General features: G+C 38.5%; 1 protein-coding gene across 1 annotated transcript in view; it reads right to left on the bottom strand.

The window, feature by feature from the left end:
* TOX3 (TOX high mobility group box family member 3) overlaps positions 1–17,985 on the bottom strand; it is a 127,466-nt gene that overhangs the window by 13,562 nt on the left and 95,919 nt on the right. Inside the window, exons 3-4 of the mRNA XM_004371590.2 lie at positions 15,775–16,029; positions 486–755 (exon numbers count right to left, since the gene is read on the bottom strand). Of these exons, the coding sequence (XP_004371647.1) occupies positions 486–755; positions 15,775–16,029 (525 nt within the window). The remainder of the gene's footprint in view (positions 1–485; positions 756–15,774; positions 16,030–17,985) is intronic.

Genomic DNA, 17,985 nt, shown 5'->3' with positions numbered 1-17,985 from the left:
ATAATATGTTTTCCACTGCAAAAACAAAGATGTAAAACCATTAGAACTTACTAAGTAATAAACATCACTGAAGGTGCAAGGCTATCAAATGTGCCACCAGTTCAGCCTAGTAATTGGATGAAACCAAACCATATGGACATTAAGTTAAAATTAAAGCTGTTTAGAATTTCTGGTAAGTCTAGTACAGGCCCTTCCTTTTGCAGATTAGAAAAGTCACAGCATAGAAGAGTTAAATGATTTGCCCAATGCCTCACGTAAGCATGAGAAGCCAGATTTCCCAATTTCCAGTTCCAGAGAAAAGAAAAAAGTAAAAGAATGAAGAAAAAAATGAAACCATCATAAATGCAACTGCTACTCCAAATCCAGGCAGAAAAAGAAGATAATAATACCATGAACGAAATTCAAAGACATGAGCATGGGGTGACCCCAAATTCACTGGGAGGTTACCTACTAGAGCAGTAAACAGCAGTGTGTCTTACACTTACTCTGTTGGATTCGTCAGCATCCTCTTCATTGATGGAGCTGGAAGGGGAGGGAGTTGCCGATTTGCTTGCTGGAGGTGAAGGAGATGTGTGGGGCATACTGGCACCTCCCAAATTCAGGCCCAGCTGGGCACTGAGCTGAGACTGGTTGATGGTGGTGAGCTGGGCAGGAGGCATGATCCCCGAGCGAGCAGCATCAGTCATGTGGACAATGGACCTCATGATCAGGGAGGGATCCTGACGGTATTGCGAAACTTGTGTGTGGCTCTGGTCCTTAAAAGCAACAGCAAGAGGGAAACCATTTTAGTTTACAACAGTATCAATGAACTTACAATGTTAGTAGATCCTTAGATTTATGTTTGCTACCACCTGTCTGTCAGTTTGCTGTACTGTGGTGGCTTGCCTGTTGCTGTGACTCTGGGAGCTATGCCCAGTGGTGTCACAAGGGTTGGTGTCACCCAGTGCAGTAACTCATGGTGTCACCGCCCCCATAGAGGACCTCCTCCCATACCAGACTATACAGAATCCTTAGTAATGTTTCTCATCAATTTTAATCACAGAACAGTATGTGATAAATATAGTTATAAATTGCTTAAATGTACTATTTCTTAGATTACATGAACACTAACAAAACTGTTTTGTAAATTCTTTCTACATTGAATTACAACATCAATAATTATAACATTAGTGAGTAGAAGCCTTTTGTGATTTTTCTCCTTCTTTTCCTTTAATGACTACTTCACTCTCAAAAAAGTTATTGATACAGGTTCACAAATACTAGTTGCCACAATACTGTATTTAAAACACCAGAAAATGTGACAAAATCAGCGACTATAAAAACACTAGCAGCAACGAAAGCAATAGCGTATGCTGGTAGTACTGGCAGATGAAACCGTGTGATTCGAAGGGTCACTGTGATTGGATAATGACAGCTCTGTTGGGAGCACATTAGAAGGTTCAAAAAGTAAATTAGCATAAAGTTTTAGCCTTGTAGGTATACTGATACGCATAAGATGGGCTTACAGAAAATGTTTTTGTTGTTTAACTACAGGGATTTTTTTAATAAAAAATAATAAATTTCTGTTGAAACACTGCATGAGAATTTTATAGACAGTCATTTTGGTGCCACCCCCTCTGACAGTGTCAGCCGGTGCAGTCCATACCCCCACAAGCCCTTAGTGATGCCACTGACTATGCCGCCAGTATTTCAAATATCAACAGGGTCACCCATACTGGACAGGCTTCAGTGGTGCTTTCAGACTAAGACTAGGAAGAAAGGCCTGTTGATTTACTTCCCAAAATAAGTCAATGAAAACCCTATGGTTCAAAACAGAATATTATCCAAGATAGTGCCGGAAGCTGAGTCTCCCAGGTTGGAAGGTACACAAAATACATGGTGGCCGCAACAATGGACTCGAGCACACCAATGATCATGAAGATGGCACAGGACCAGGAAACATTTTGTTCTGTTGTATTTGGGGTCACTGAGTCAAAGTCAACTCAACGACAACTAACAAAACAGATGGGCTTGACCTGTTGCAATTTTGTTAGGTGTGATCTATTGCAGGACCGCGGTTTCGGTTAATTTATAAAGTATAAGGACTCATGCCAAAAATTTTGAAGAGCCTGAAGCACAAAACCCAACTACTCAGTCCAGTTTATTTTACTGTAGAACTGATGATTATAGGAACACCACTGGCAAAGGAAAGATAAACTTCCAACTCTTGCTTCTTATTGAGAAAACCCTTTCAGGCTCACCAATTGGTTTACCATCCTACTCACATACATAGTTTTGTTCCATTAGTTTTTATCCATCCTTACAACTGGACCAACAAGCAACATCATAGTAAATGGAGTAAATATTGAAGTTGTCAAAGATTTCGTTTTACTTGGATCCACAATCAATGCCCATGGAAGCGGCAGTCAAGAAATCAAGCGATGCACTGCACTGGGCAAATGTGCTGCAAAAGACTTCTTTCAAGTGCTAAAAAGCAAAGATGTCACTTTGAGGATAAGATGCACCTGACCCAAGCCATGATGCTTCCAATTGCCTCATATGCATGCGAAAGCTGGACAATGAATAAGGAAGACGGAAGAAGAATTGATGTCTGTGAATTATGGTGATGGCAAAGAATACTGAATTACCATGGATTGCCAGAAGAACAAACAACTCTGTCTTGGAAAAAGTACAACCAGAATGCTCCTTGGAAGCGAGGATGTTGAGACTTCAACTCACATACTTTGGACATGTTATCAGGAGGGACTAGTCCTGGAGAAGGACTTCATGCTTGGTAAAAGGTCAGCAAAAAAGAGTAAGACCCTCCACGGGATGAATGGACACAGTGGCTGCAACAATAGGCTCAAACATAGCACCGACTGTGAGGATGGCACAAGACCAGGCAACATTTTGTTCTGTTGTACATAGGGTCGCTATGAATTGGAACTGACTCGAGGGCACCTGACAACATCAGCTCCGTGAGAGAACAAGAATTCTTTCTTTATCCCTCCAGGAATGCATATGACATGCAGAGAGGATGGGCTAGAGAAGCACAGAGCTTTGGTTTCACAGAGCAAACATCTGTTTGCTTTAGGGCACCCTTTCTGTAAAATCCTCTGTGGTTAACCAAAGGGTCATTCCGATTCTGAATTATATTGTCAACAGCATCTGGAACTCATTTAACATCTTTTGGATGAATATCGCTTTTTCCATCTTAAACCTGCTTTGTTTTCTTTTGTTCAACACACCCTGATTTAATGTACTGGTGGATTTTTAAAAATATGTATAAAGAGGAGGTAGAGATACTCAGAATTAGCTTTCACTGAAAGTTATTACAATTACATCCAGAAGAAGCCTTCTCTGCTTTTGGTAGTCATATAAAAGGCTTTAAAGTTGTTGCTTCTTCTTTTTTAATTCCAAAGCATCAAAAAATGAAGACATGATTTTCAAATGACTTACTTTAAGACTTGTCATTTGGAATGAGTCTGTGATTTTACTGAAACCAAATTCTCTTGACTCACAGTGACCCAGAATCTAATTTTATACATGAGTCTACGAATTCTTAACTGATTCTCTTTTGAGTCTTTCTAAAAAGGCATGTTTTGCTCTTTAAAGAAACAGAATGATTGGTAAACAACTAAATTAGGCCATTTGGTTTCTTAATATTAAATCCATGAATACCACTAAAGAAGAAGTTATATCTATCAACAGGAAACTAGCTGAATAAATTATGATCTATCCATAGTACAAAGCATTATGAGGCTTTAAATAATAATGAATTAGATTTACCTGTAATGACCTAGAGCAGGGTTTCTCAACTTTGGCTCTACCGACATTTTGGACCAGATAATTCTTTGTCGTGGCTGGGTACTGTCCTGTGCCTTAGAGGGATTCGAGCTGCATCCCTGGCCTCTCTACCCACTAGATACCGGTAGCACCTCCCCACCCTCCACCTAGGCCGTGACAAATCAATCATGTTTCCAAACGTTGCCAAATAGCCCTCGTGGGGCAAAATTGCTCACAGTTGAGAACCACTAACCTAGAGTGCTATTTGGATACAAATCCCATTGCCATAAAAAAAAAGTAACCTTTAGTTGAGAAGGGACAGTGTTGACATGTCATGGGGTTGTTAACCATTGTCGTAGGGCAATATGTGTACTGTTCAATGAGAAACTATTTGTTCTGCAAACCTTCATCTAAGGTACCAAAAAAAAAAAAAATTATGTGAGATCAAATTGATAACAGCAACTCAAAGGTTTGATGGGAAGCTTAGGGGGCAATGAGTTGAAGATAATGGTGATGGAATAATTTGGAAAAGGATAGTGAGAATAGCAGCACAAATGGAAGAATGTAATCAATGTCACTGAATTGTACATGTAGAAATTTTTGAAATGTGTATATTTGGCTATGTAAATTTTCACCAAAAAAAAAAAAAAAAGAAAAAAAAGGGTCCTCCAAGGTCAAGAAGGGAGAGTGTTGACATGTCATGGGGTTGTTAATGATTAAGTCATAAAACAATATGTGTACTGAATGTTTAATGAGAAACTGTTTGTTCTGTAAACCTGCAACCAAAGTAATATATATATATAAAGTAACCCTTAAAGACTTTTCCTTTGATCTTAGCATTCCCACTTAAAAAGAGAAAGATGTCAAGTCAGTTTAAAAGCCTTTATTGAGGGGCTACTATGTGCCAGGTCAGCGATACCATATATTACAATGCCTCTATCTTTGAGAACTGGAAATTTACCATGTGATTTTTTTAAACATTAGTCCAACTAAACAAAATTTAGAATGGACTAACGAATTTACTATGACAATGTATAAGCAAGCATAATTCATACATACGCCTCCAAGTAGCTCACAATTTCTTGACATAATAAGGAAAGTTATGGTCATGTATACAGTCCTAAGATATTTAATGTGTTTTTCTGTAAATCATTATTACCTCTCACTTATTAAAATCAAGTCTCAGAAGATTTACCAGTCTTCTGAAAGGCAACTAGTTTTGCTCTTAGAGAGAACAACCATTGCCCGACCATTCCCCACCAGAAGAGTTGATTGACAATTGTGTTTTATATGTAATATCTACTTGTATCATTTGCTAAATTATTAAGCTTCTGGACAGAGTGTTTGGGCAAAACTCACTCTTTTTGGTCTTGCCCTGTCCACCAGCCATGAAATTAGCAGGGCAAGCATGGTCTAGGAACAACATGTGCCAATGCTCTGAGGTGGGAGAGAGCTTGGCATGCCTGAGAAATGGAAAGGAGACCAGCAGAGCTGGGAGCAGGGTAGGCAAGGTAAAGAATGAAGAGTAATGAGACTGGAGAGATGAGAATGGGCCAGATCACGCAAGGTGGGGAAATCAGGGAATGCTTCCCTGAGGAGGTGACCACTAAGTGAGTTATAAAGAGAGAGTAAGAGCTAACTAAGCCAGCAAAGGGGAAAGAGCAACCCAGACAGAGAAGAACATGTGCCAAGGCCAAGGGCTAAGACCATGAGAGGCCAGTGTTACAGGAGCAGGAAAAGCAAGGCTGGCGATGAGCCTGGAGAGGCCAGTAATGGCCAGAATGGGCCAGGCCTTATAGTCTATCCCAAGAAGTCTGGATTTTATTCACAGTGTAGAGGGAAGCCACCAGAAGTTTAAAGGCTAGGTATCTATCCAGTGAAACCATGCATTTCAATAAATACTAACTGAACATATCTCATGGGCAACCCCTCTAAACCAATTGTGGACATTTCGATGTAGTTTAAATGCACGTGTATAGCCTAACACCTCAACCTATGTTCTGAAGAGTACCCAAGGATTAAGTTTTGCAGTCACAGAAGGTCCTTCAGAATGGGCAGGCTATAAAAAACCCAAACCAAACCCACTGCCATCGAGTCGATTCCAACTCATAGCGACCCTACAGGACAGAGTAGAACTGCCCCATACACAGGGTTTCCGAGGCTGTAATCTTTCCTGCCACATCTTTTTCCCATGGGTTCAAACCGCCGACATTTTGGTTGGCAGCCGAGCGCTTAACCACTGTGCCACCAGGGCTCCTTAGGCAGGCTGTAGATCTTAGGAAAGGCTCTGACTAATAGGAAGGGTGTTGTCTTCCGTATTTGCCTGTACATCCAATTCATTCGATGCTCAGTAAAGCCCTAAATTGTGTGTGTGTGTTTGTGTGTGTGCGTGCACACGTGTGTGTTGGGGGGAGGGGAATGCCCAGCTGAGGCTGGTTTCTCTCTCCACCTGATGAAAGAGCCTCTGTCTGTTTTTTTCTTAAAAAACATACATCGAGGAATGGGACTCAAATAGCGATCTCTTATTAAGTTACCTGAAACCCAGTTTATTATGGAACATTAATCATCTGAGTGAACTTTTAAATCTAAATTATTCTATATTAAAACATGAAACTTTACAACCCTAGCATAAATAAAAAACCAGAATCTCTCCTGATAGATACAATGCCAAATAAAGAAAATAAGATCTTTAATGTCAGCCTAAACACTGGGGCCTCCCGGGGCTCTGGCTCAAGAGTTCTGCTTTCTCTTATTCAAAAAGCGAGGAAAGAGAGGTGGTGAGAAACCTCTGAGCCCTTAACTGGGAGTTTCTCTTTGACTTAATCAATACGGAAAGAGAAAGAAAAGGTGACAGACTGCTTCACTGTGTAAATCATTGATACGTTGTATTACCACACCCATGGATTACCTCACCAAGAGATAGAGGTGGCTTTTTTTTGTTGTTTGGAGGGGTGTGGATACAGTTTGCTATTTTTTCTTTAGCCAAAAAAACTCTCTTTCTTGTTGTGGTTAGTTGCCATGAGTGGATTCTGACTCATGGCCAGCCCATGCGTGCAGAGTAGAACTGCTCCAGAGGGTTTTCAAGGCTGTGACCTTTCAGAAGCAGATCGCTGGGCCTTATTTCCAAGGAGTCTCTGGGTGGTTTTGAACTGCCAACCTTTCTGGTAGTAGTCCAGAGCTTAACCATTGGTGCCAACCCGGGACTCCCTACTCCCTAACTCTCTCTACGTGCTCAAATGTTTTCTACTCCTTCTCTCAGGCCTGGAGAAAGGACCATATCCTCTCAGAATGCACCAACTTCCTTCTCTCTCCTTTCCATGCCCAGGCTTGATGTTTATTTTTGTACTGCAAACCTGGTAGTCCAGAATTACATATTCTCTTGCATTGTTTTCTGTTTCTTTTGTAAAAGTAAGATATGAGCTTTCAAACCCATTTTTAAAAAATTTTAAATATTAGACATTGTCATTACATTTCAGCCACTTTAACTTGTTACAATGGTGTTTACTTCCACATGGGTTGATTTTATAATAAAGGATTTTTCAAAATCTAATATGCAAATGTGTTTAATGGATCTTCTATCTACATTTAAAAATAACGATTCTCCTGTAACTATTCAATGTTGGGTTTTCATAATGCATGACAACATCCAATTAAGAAGCAACTAACCCAAATAAGAGAGTGTAATGAAATACATTTTCACTGAGGAAGTTTTTTAAATAAGTATTTCCTGAGAAATGGAGTCATTAAACAATTATCTATGATGAAAATTACTTAGTAGTAATGAATATCAGAGTCACTAAAAACACGAAATTCAGGCCAATAATTATACGCTCAATTATTTAGTTATATCTGACAGTAATATTAAAAAGTTTATTTCAGAAATAACAACAACCAAGAGTGATACATAACTATTATAGCCCTGACCCCAAAAGACCCTGAAACAAATAATATTACGTCAAACACGTACACATGATAATTACAGGCCTACATACCACAAAGCTTATATTCATCAAAATCTATGTTGAAATAGATCATTTCTGCTTAATAACTACTCTCAGGGTTATAATCAAATATCCTTACACACGAAAGGTTTCTGAAAGAGTCTTCCCTAAAGTTAATTTATAGTTTCTTAGCAAAATACAATCTTCAAGAGTTTATCATCAAACAATTAATGGTATTTATTCATGTACCCTTTAACGCCTTTGTTTTACCAAGGAGTCACCTTCAAGCTTATTTTATTTAGTCCTAAGTTATAATTTTAAAGTAGAATTCTACTTTTACAGCTGTTTATACTTGAATAAACCCCATTCCCCCATTTTTAGTTTAGCAGCCAAGGTGTGATCTTGAAAACGAGTAAACTAGTATTTTTTCATTACCATGTATTCATGTCATGTCATTCACCAGAAAAAAACTCATTGCTGCCAAGTTGATTCCGACTCATAGTGACCCTATGGGACACAGTGGAACTGCCCCATATGGTTTCCAAGGCTGTAAATCTTTATGGAACCAGACTGCCACGTCTTTCTCCCACAGAGCGGCTGGTGGGTTCAAATTGCCGACCTTTAGGTTAGCAGCCGAGTGCTTTAACCACTGCACCACCAGGGATTCTTGTCACGTGCTAATAAATAAAAATTCATTCATATATTCAACAATAAAAAATTTATTGAGAGACCATAAATTCCAGCCCTGCGGCTGTTCCAGGCTTAGGGAAGACGGCAGTGAATGAGAAAAGCAAGGCCCTTGCCTTGGTAGAGCTTACATTCTGGTAGGAAGGAAATAGGCCATAGACAAGCAAACAAGATCATTTCAAACGGTGACAAGTGCTGTGAATAAAAGGAAATGGGGTAACAGTATAGAGAGTAACCCCCACCACTCTAAAAAATACTTGAGCCTGACATGCCCCAAAAGAATTGAAAGCAGGGACTCCAACAGATACCTGTACACCAGTGTTCACTGCAGCATTATTCACAATAGCCAAAAGGTGGAAACAACCCAAGTGTCCATCAACAGATTAATGGATAAACAAAATGTGGTATAGACATACAATGGAATTTTATCAGCCATAAAGAAAAATAAAGTTATGATATACGCTACCACATGGATGAGCCTTGAAAACATTATACTGAATGAAATAAGTCAGCCACAAAAGGACAAATATTGTATGATCCCACTTGTATGAAATATCTGGACTAGGCATACACATATTGTCTTAGTTCTAGTGCTGCTATAACAGAAAATACCACAAGTGGATGGCTTTAACAAAGAGAAATTTATTTTCTCACAGTCTGGTGGGCTAGAAGTCCAAATTCAGGGCGTCAGCTCCAAGGGAATGCTTTGTCTCTCTGTCGGCTCTGAAGGAAGGTCCTTCTCATCAATCTTCTCCTGGACTAGGAGCTTCTCTGCACAGAAACCCTGGGTCCAAAGGACACAGTCTGCTCCAGGCACTGCTTTCTTGGTGGTATGAGGTCCCCAACTCACTTCCCTTTCCTTTTATCTCTTGTAAGGTAAAAGGTGGTACAGGCCACACCCCAGGGAAACTCCCTTTACATTGGATCAGGGACTTGACCTGAGTGAGGGTGTTATATCCCACCCTAATCCTCTTTAACATAATCTAATCTTGCCTCATTAACCACAGGCAGAGATTAGGATTTATAACACATAGGAAAACTACATCAATCACAAAATGGAGGACAATTACACAATACTGGGAATCATGGCCTAACCAAATTGGCATATATTTTGGGGGAACACAGTTCAATCCATGACACGTATAGATAGAAAGTCATTACTGGTTGCCAGGGCTAGAGAGTGCGGAGTTGGAACGAGGGAGATAATGCTTAATGGATACTGAGTTTCTGCTTGGGGTGATGAAAAAGTTTTGGAAATAGATAGTGGGGATGACTGCACAATATCGTGAATATTACTGATGCCACTGAAATGTACTCTGAAAATTGGTTAAAATGGCAAATTTTATTATATATATATATATTTGCCACAATAAAAGTAAGTAAATTTTTTTTTTTTTAAATGCTTGAGTCATCATGTCAGTTTTATTCAGGAATCTGAGTGACGTAAAACAGTGTCTCCACCTTACCTGAACTACTGGTACGTACTGGCCACACTCAACTATAGATGATACAAGCTAAAAACAAGATACAGAAAAATAAACCACAGCATAACTTTCTAACAACATTTTCTCTTCTTCTTCTTGTTAGGTGCCATCGAGTTGGTTACGAGTTGGTTACGACCCACAGCAACCCCGTATACAACTGAACGAAATACTGCCCGGGCCTGCGTCATCCTCACAATCATTGCTATGTTTGAGCCCAATGTTGTAGCCACTGTGTCAGTCCATCTTGTTGAGGGTCTTCCTCTTTTTCACTGACCCTCTGCTTTACCAAACATGATGTCCTTCTCCGGGGACTGGTCCCTTAAATGTTATAAACCAAACAATAATAATCATGTATCACATTTCACAACAGCTAATTGGGTTTAACAGAAGTTTGGAACACACTCCTACTTTAACAGATGACCTTAAAATTAACTCAACCTTCAAAAGAACACTCATATCTTTAGGGTCAGTAAGTAGTTACAGGTCAAGAATAAAGAATATTTATTTTAAATTCAGTATGGTACAAGGAAGAGGCCTTGTGGTGCAGTGGTTAAGCACTCCACTGCTAACCAAAAGGAGAGTTGTTCAAACCCACCAGCTGCTCTGCAAGAGAAAGATGTGGTAGTCTGCTTCCATAAAGATCACAGCCTTGGAAACCCTACAGGGCAGTTCTACTCTGTCCTAGGGTAGCTATGAGCTGGAATTCGACTCAACAGCAATGGGTTTGGTTTTGGGTTTTTATGGTACAAAGCTGTTTGCTCTACATAGAAAGCCAGTTCGTAAAAATGTCTGTGGCCTGGGCATTTTTGGCAGACAATTGTCAAGGTATAAACCAAAAAAACCAAACCCACGGCTGACTCCAACTTATAGTGACCCTGCAAGACAGAGCAGAACTGCCCCATAGGGTTTCCAAGGAGCAGCTGGTGGATTTGAACTGCCCACCTTTTGGTTAGCAGTTGAGCTGTTAACCACTGTGCCATCAGGGCTCCTGTCAAGGTGTAGGAACAGCTAAATTAAAGTTGCCGTTTGACAACAGGCGTCTTTGAAGCAGCCATCTAACCGAACTTTAGTACTAGATGGAGAAGATGCTAGAAATCCAGAGAACAATTTCATAGAGTATGATCAGTCTCTAACTATTAAAGAACAATAGCTAGCACATAGTAGGTGCTCAATAAATACTTGCTAAAGGTTAATACGGTTTCAGTTTTGTAATTTACACTTGAACAAATTGATCCTACTCCATTCAAAACGAGTATTCTGCTCACAGAAGTCGATTCTTCTGTAACATTCACTTATAATAAAAATGCTTTTTGACGATTTCATGACCAAAAGTAAACATTACTGAAATGATCACTCAATTTTTATGAGAAATTGCTAGTCTTCCCCAATGACTAAATGGTAATCATCCTGTAGGATTTAGCTCTGCAGCTTCTATTGACAATGGCAATGAACATGTTCATAACAATAATAAGGGCTTGTTTTAATAGAATGTTCCACGCATTAAACACATTAATGACCCATGAAATAACTGTTTTATCTGTAACACATTAAACAACATTGCTAAAACAATGTATTAATTGAAAGTCTGCTATTTCTCTTAATGTAAGATTTTTTTTTTTAAGTATAAAAATGACATGAAAGGCATTTTGTTAAAACAAAAATAATTCAACTTCAAAATTAGAGCCATAACAAATGACTGTAAAACTCTTAAAATATGCCTGGTAATTTTGGATGTGCTATTTTAATAAATTCCTGTTTTTCTGATCAAAAATGATATCTGTCCAGATTATGATTTAAGAGTCTTAGGAATATTTTAGAAGCTCATTTTTTTTTTTCTCTGCATGCGTGTCTTATGTAGGACCTCTTTTCCTCTCTTTCTATCTTTCTTTAATAGGTAGGGAAACTACAGTACTCAAATATACCTCCCTTACTACCATCCCTTTCAATTTTCTATGACTATGTTTGATATTACATGAGCACCAATGTAGCATTTTCTATAAATACGCGCCATCACAATTAAAACCCAAGCAATAGCAAACAGAATGTGTCACTCCCCTGAACATGAAACATAATGTATGGAGGAAAACGTGTGTGAATTATCAGTGCGTTTTATAAATTCTCTTTTGGGGGGCATACAGAACATCAGACTAGAGACAATTATTTTACTGTCTGTTTCTTAGATATCAAAGAGAATTTTGAAATTCATCAAAGCCAACCTTCTGTTATGTACAACAGGCTAAGCTGAAAAGAATGTTAACAAGTTCAATTTTCATTCAATCAGCTCTACTGCTCTCTGAAATGTTTCATTGCAGGGAAGAAATAAAAATAATCTATATGGTAATTATGAGGATGAATCCCCCAGTAACTTTCAGCTACATGAAAGGTCAGTTCTATTCAAGATATTTTATCAGTCCCCTGCACATACTCCTGTCCTGTCATTTTAAATCTGAACAGCATTTTATTTTCCCATTTACAGCTACCTGCAGAATTAAGTACTTAAGCCAAATAAGGAAAAAAAAAAAGAAAGAAAGAAAGAAATGTTGAATGCTGGCAAAGGCTATAATAGCATCGAGATAAATCGTTCAGCTGCTCTCTTTCTAGCCTCTAGGGCTGCAGATTTTTCTTCTCCTGGTGCACTGTGGGTATTCAAAACTTGTTCAACATGATTTCATTTCATTTCAGCACTGCCTGAGAAAACTAAATTACAGAATCAATCATACAGAAGGTCAGAGTGAGACTTCATTACAAGTATTGCATGCTTGCATGAATATCTTTCATTTATGACTGACCCAATATGTCACAATAGCTGTCTAGTAAAAATAATCCACTTTCTGAAATTGATGTACTACTGATGTCAATGCTACTCAGCAGGCTGGGCAGATTATAGAGAGGTGTTTAAAAAAAAAAAAAAAAAAAAAAGAGCCCTTTGGAGCACACGTTGTAGATTTTTAGAATTGCAATCTTTTGTAGATTAAAATAATTTCCAGATGATCATCTGAACTGACGATAATGCTTAGAGGTAACAGATTTTTAACCAAAATACACTGTTGATTTCGACTTTAGCCAACCACATCCTGTTTTAAAATATACGTACCCACAACAAGCAAATCAGGGTTGTGCTTTGAAGTCAACATTCCTTTTTTTCCCCCAGCAATTCGCTTTTGAATACCAGGGCGTTTATTTGCATATTTGAAAATATGAATGCTAATCATTGGACTCATTGTAATCCCCCTCTGTTTTTGTTCTTGCTTTCTGTTTTTCAATATAATGGCATGAGTTTAAGGAAGATAAACATGTTGTGCATGTTGTCAGCAATAATGCCGCTAATCAGTAATGTGACAAACTGTCACTCTTTCTAAAGGAAAACCAACGAGGCTCTGAAGAAAAGCTAGTTCAATACAACATAAACAAGCTGGCTTTTCTGCTTATACGATAGTCCTAATTCACCATAGCAATGTTTAACCGACAGCCATATTCACTTGGATAATAAAACTTCTGGCTTGCATAAGGTCTGAAATAGCCAATGCACACTGGGAAGACAAATGCATGATGTATAAAGTATTATTTATTATTTTTCTGGTGACCTTCCTAAGGGAAATCTCCAAGGAGGTTGCTGTGGAGTATTAGGATGTAGCCAGCCAACTTGGTACCCGGAGGGAGATATACAAGAACCTTGACATAACCTATTTTTAACCATGCCTCTGGCGATTCTGAATTCAAGTTTATAGGTGAACATGTCAGGTAGTACACAGAACAAAGCCAACGACACATTGTACTCATCATAATTCTGTCCTAGTACATTTTATTTTTTCCCACATTTGTGATTTAAAATCCCATGACGTTTCTTCAAGGTGAAATTCTACTAGAATTTTCAACAAGATTAGTTTGTTTCAAGCCAAAATAAATAGCCTTCTGGTTCAGCAAAACTTCAAAAAGGCACCAACAAATGTGATGAAGCTCATGTAAATACCATGACAACAGCTTGCACTTAGCTAAAGTACCTATACTTTTAAGAATCAATGAAATAATTCAACTGCTTTAGTGATTAGCAATACATTACAAGAGAAGCATTAAAAATTGAGTCCTCTCTCAACGCCAGCCCGTGAAAGCATTGTTCTCTAAGTGTATGTGAACATCATAATTATTTTATGATTCCATCTTTAGTTCTTTCCAATATAGTAAATTCAATTGACCATGAAATGAAATTTCATAGTCAAAATGCCTCCTTTACACTTTTTTATAGCAGCAATAACAGTTTTATGGCTTTAAGGCAAGGTAATTCATCAGATGTTTAATTTAAAGGCAGATTCTTATATTATTAATAAATATTTACCAATTTAATAAAGTACACATTTTAGCATAAATTATATGGTCTTTTAACTATTTCTGCAACTTCAGTTAGCCTCGCTGAGCATCTGTGAATAGCGGTGAACCCTGGCAAACTCCCTACGTGACTAAAGCCATTCTTATGTGTATTGTTTTCCAGGCACAACACTGCGAGCCTGACTGCAGGGGAACGGGAGGACAGAATCCTCCATTCCAGTCAGTGTCAAAGGGACAGAGATGTAAAAAAAGTCAGAGGAAACAATTATTTGTGATGGCAAGGAAGGTTTATGAATACTTAATGACGATTTCCCGATTGTTCGCCGCATTCTTTTCTGACCAAAAAGCAAAAATAAAAACCCTGATGTTCAGCTCAGACACAAAAGATCACAGTAAAGAAAATTATGTTGCCGCAATCCTATTTGGGAAAGTAATCTTATATTTCAGAGCACACACTGAATCTTTGCACTGCTAATCACTACATATTTTGCAATCATCTGTTGTATCTGGGGAATTAACAATGAAAAAAATAGACATCACTGGTATGGTCCTAATGTGCAGAGAAATATGTAAACTAGCAATAGGATTTGTTTTTTGTTATACCAATGTATCTGTTTCATTTTACCAGAGTTAAAAAACAAAACAAAACAAAGCCCTATAAACTATTACTCTTGTTTTAAAATGTCTGCTTAGTACCTCACCTAGATAGACGCAAACTCAAACAACAATCCCAGCAGAAGGGTTTCAAATATTTAAGCAGATTTACTCTGGTGATTGCTGACTATAATTGCACACTAAGAAAAACAGAACCAAAATTATTGCATTAGTAATCTTGGCTCTCTGGAGTGCCTTATTCAATGTTTATGACAATAAATAACACAATTAGGTATATTTCACATAAAAACCCACTCTGTATTTTCCTCTGCTGGTTATAAGTAATTTTCCCCCCTTTTCTCCATATCACAGTTTGATATTTCACTGGAGGTAGGAGCCAGCCATGTTTCATAAATATTACATTGTAATCCAACCAATGGAAAAGACCTAGACACATGGTAAGGATTCCCATTTGTAAAATCTCTCCTGGGCAAACTCAATTCAAGCACAACTCTGTGTTAAACCAAAGGCAAGGAAAGATCAGCTGCTTCCAAACCAATGAATCAGATTTCTTAAAAACCATTTCAAATGAGAAGGATCTTAGGGACACAAGATTCACCTCCTCTTTCATGTGACTATCAGCCAGCCAACACCCTCTTGTTCAACACCAGGGATTCATCTAGTTCCTGCACTTAAAGGGCACTAGGGATAACAATCCACATACCCACAGGCAGAAGCACATTTCAGAACATGGACTGTCTGATCTTTACCATGAGAAGTGCAAGTGATAAAGAACACTATGGTGGCACAGTGGTTAAGAGCTCAGCTGCTAACCAGAAGGTCAGCAGTTCGAACTCACCAGCCGCCCCTTGGAAACCCTATGGGGCAGTTCTACTCTGTCCAATAAGGTCGCTAAGAGTCTGAATCCACTTGACAGCAATGGGTTTATCTGTTTTTCAAGCAAGAAACGCGGTACCTACCATATGCAATCCACTGCTATGAAGCACACCATCTTGTTCCACGAGATTTCTTGAGATCGTAATGGAAGGAAGGTCCAGGCTTTGAGGTGGAAACTGGGGTGTAAATTCACTTCCCTGGGAAGGCAATGGGTCGCTGAGGCCCTGAAAGGGTAGCAGAACATCGGGCATGCCCAGGGCGGGGTCTGACTCTGGAGGAGGCGTGATGGGAGGGATTTCAAACTCCTCGTCCCCAAGGCTTGGTGTATGGAACGTCTGCTGAAAGGAAAAAAAATACAGATAATCTTCATATTCTGTCCCTATACCTTATTTCTCCTTGGGGTGGGGGTGGGGGCAGGGGAAAAAAGCTTTGTGTGAAAACACTGCATATCTAGGCCAAATATTTACTTCTCAAATGAAAACATCTTAAACACAGATTTCCATATATAAAGTTTTGCTGATCATTCTGATTAAAGATTTAAGTCTCATTATCATATGGTTTTAATGGAGTATCAGTATTAACAGTTTTTTAATGTGTACTTAATTAGCAACATCTGTCTTTGTTGTTAGTTGGAGCATCAGCGACATCAGATTTGGCTATATAACAAATTGCCACTTTATTGATATGTTATGAAACAGCTCAAACTGCTTACATTATCCGCATGCTTCATAAAATGCTGACGATTTTGTGGTGTACACACAACATTAATCCAGAAGCGAACGTTACACATATTTACTTTCCGCTGCAACATATAAAACAAGTAATAATAAACTTGTGGTTTGGTTTTTAATTCCCTGACTGGTATATTCCCAAGTGCAAAGAATGCTTCAATGGAAACTGTTACTGTTTGTAATACAACATCTTACATTAGAATTATCGTCGCTCATATTAAAAGGCTTCAGTGCTTTTTTTAAACTATAATGGGTGGGTGTTTTCTTCTATATTAACATTTTGATATATATTCACCAGAACACTTTCTACCAGTCTTCAACTTTCAGAGACTATCTATACGCATGAGCATAGAGTTGTACTGATACAGATATGCTAACCACACTGATGTCATTCACTTTACTTGGACAAGAGCTAATTCTCAAGATCTAAGTAAATCTGAAGGCATTGTTTTTCTTCACTGCTACTTAGATTATTAAAGACAGTGTTTCAAAATAGGGCCTTTTCATGAAAATCAGGGCTTGCCTTGCTCAACCACACTAACCATTCTTCTTAAAAAGAACTTGGATTTTTCGGGGGTGAGTGCGAGGTCTAGAGTATTTGTTTGGTGGGGTGAAGGAGCTGGGTGGGGGGTCGCTCAGATATTTTTTATTCCTAGCTCAGGGGTTCAAAGTAGACTTCATTTATTATTTACAGTATTTGAAAGAATGAATCGATGCCAGATCATTTGAATCTGCTACAATCAGCTAAGAGAGCTAATTAAGGGATGAAAATCATCATTCTTCAAACCATCATTGATAATATAACGTAATACCTACTTAAGAGAAAATGGGGACAAACTCAAGGGGAAAACAATTTTTTTTCTTGTATATAGAATCTGTCAGCTGTCATTATTTGTATCTCGCCAGAAATAACAAGGTCCCAGGCTATGGGAGGCTATGGCAGGACAATTGAACATCTTGAGGTTCTTAGCAAATTTAATATACTCAAACACACCTGAAAGCTGGCATTAAATACTAGATTTTCTGACATGCCTGTGTTAATAGTGACCCTCCCCCCACCCCGCGAAAGATGTCTATTTCTTACTGTGGTACCCCGAATTCTCGAACACAAAGGGATGAAGTGGCCACAAACGTGGTTGGCTAATGAACGTAACCCTATGGCTGCATTTGCCATTCTTTTGGCACTAACGTAGTCTAGTAACAGATGCAACTGTAATTTGTGACTCATTTGCTACCCCATTACTGCTTAATGAAATCTAACATATCACATTAACAATACGGATAAACACTCATTCCTGATATGTGGCATTTGGCTGTTTTCATTACCACTGTAATTAACACTTGAAATATTATTTCAATAAATATTTAAGGTACTTTAAAAATGGTCAGGGTAATCGCGACACAGACCGAAAACAGAAAGCAAATGTGTGAATTTCAAACTCAAAGAGTATCCTCGTCCCTGCGGTGTTATCTATGTGAAGGGCAATATCTATGTGAAGGGAATTCGTTTCAGGCACAATTTAGACTTTGCAGCGCTCAAACCTAAAGGCTTCCTGAATTAGT

The sequence above is a fragment of the Trichechus manatus genome, unplaced genomic scaffold (genome assembly GCF_000243295.1).
Source record: "Trichechus manatus latirostris isolate Lorelei unplaced genomic scaffold, TriManLat1.0 scaffold00014, whole genome shotgun sequence".
Taxonomy (NCBI): domain Eukaryota; kingdom Metazoa; phylum Chordata; class Mammalia; order Sirenia; family Trichechidae; genus Trichechus; species Trichechus manatus.
The sequence above is the reverse complement of the archived record's forward strand: the minus strand, read 5'-3'. Positions and strand labels throughout refer to the sequence as shown.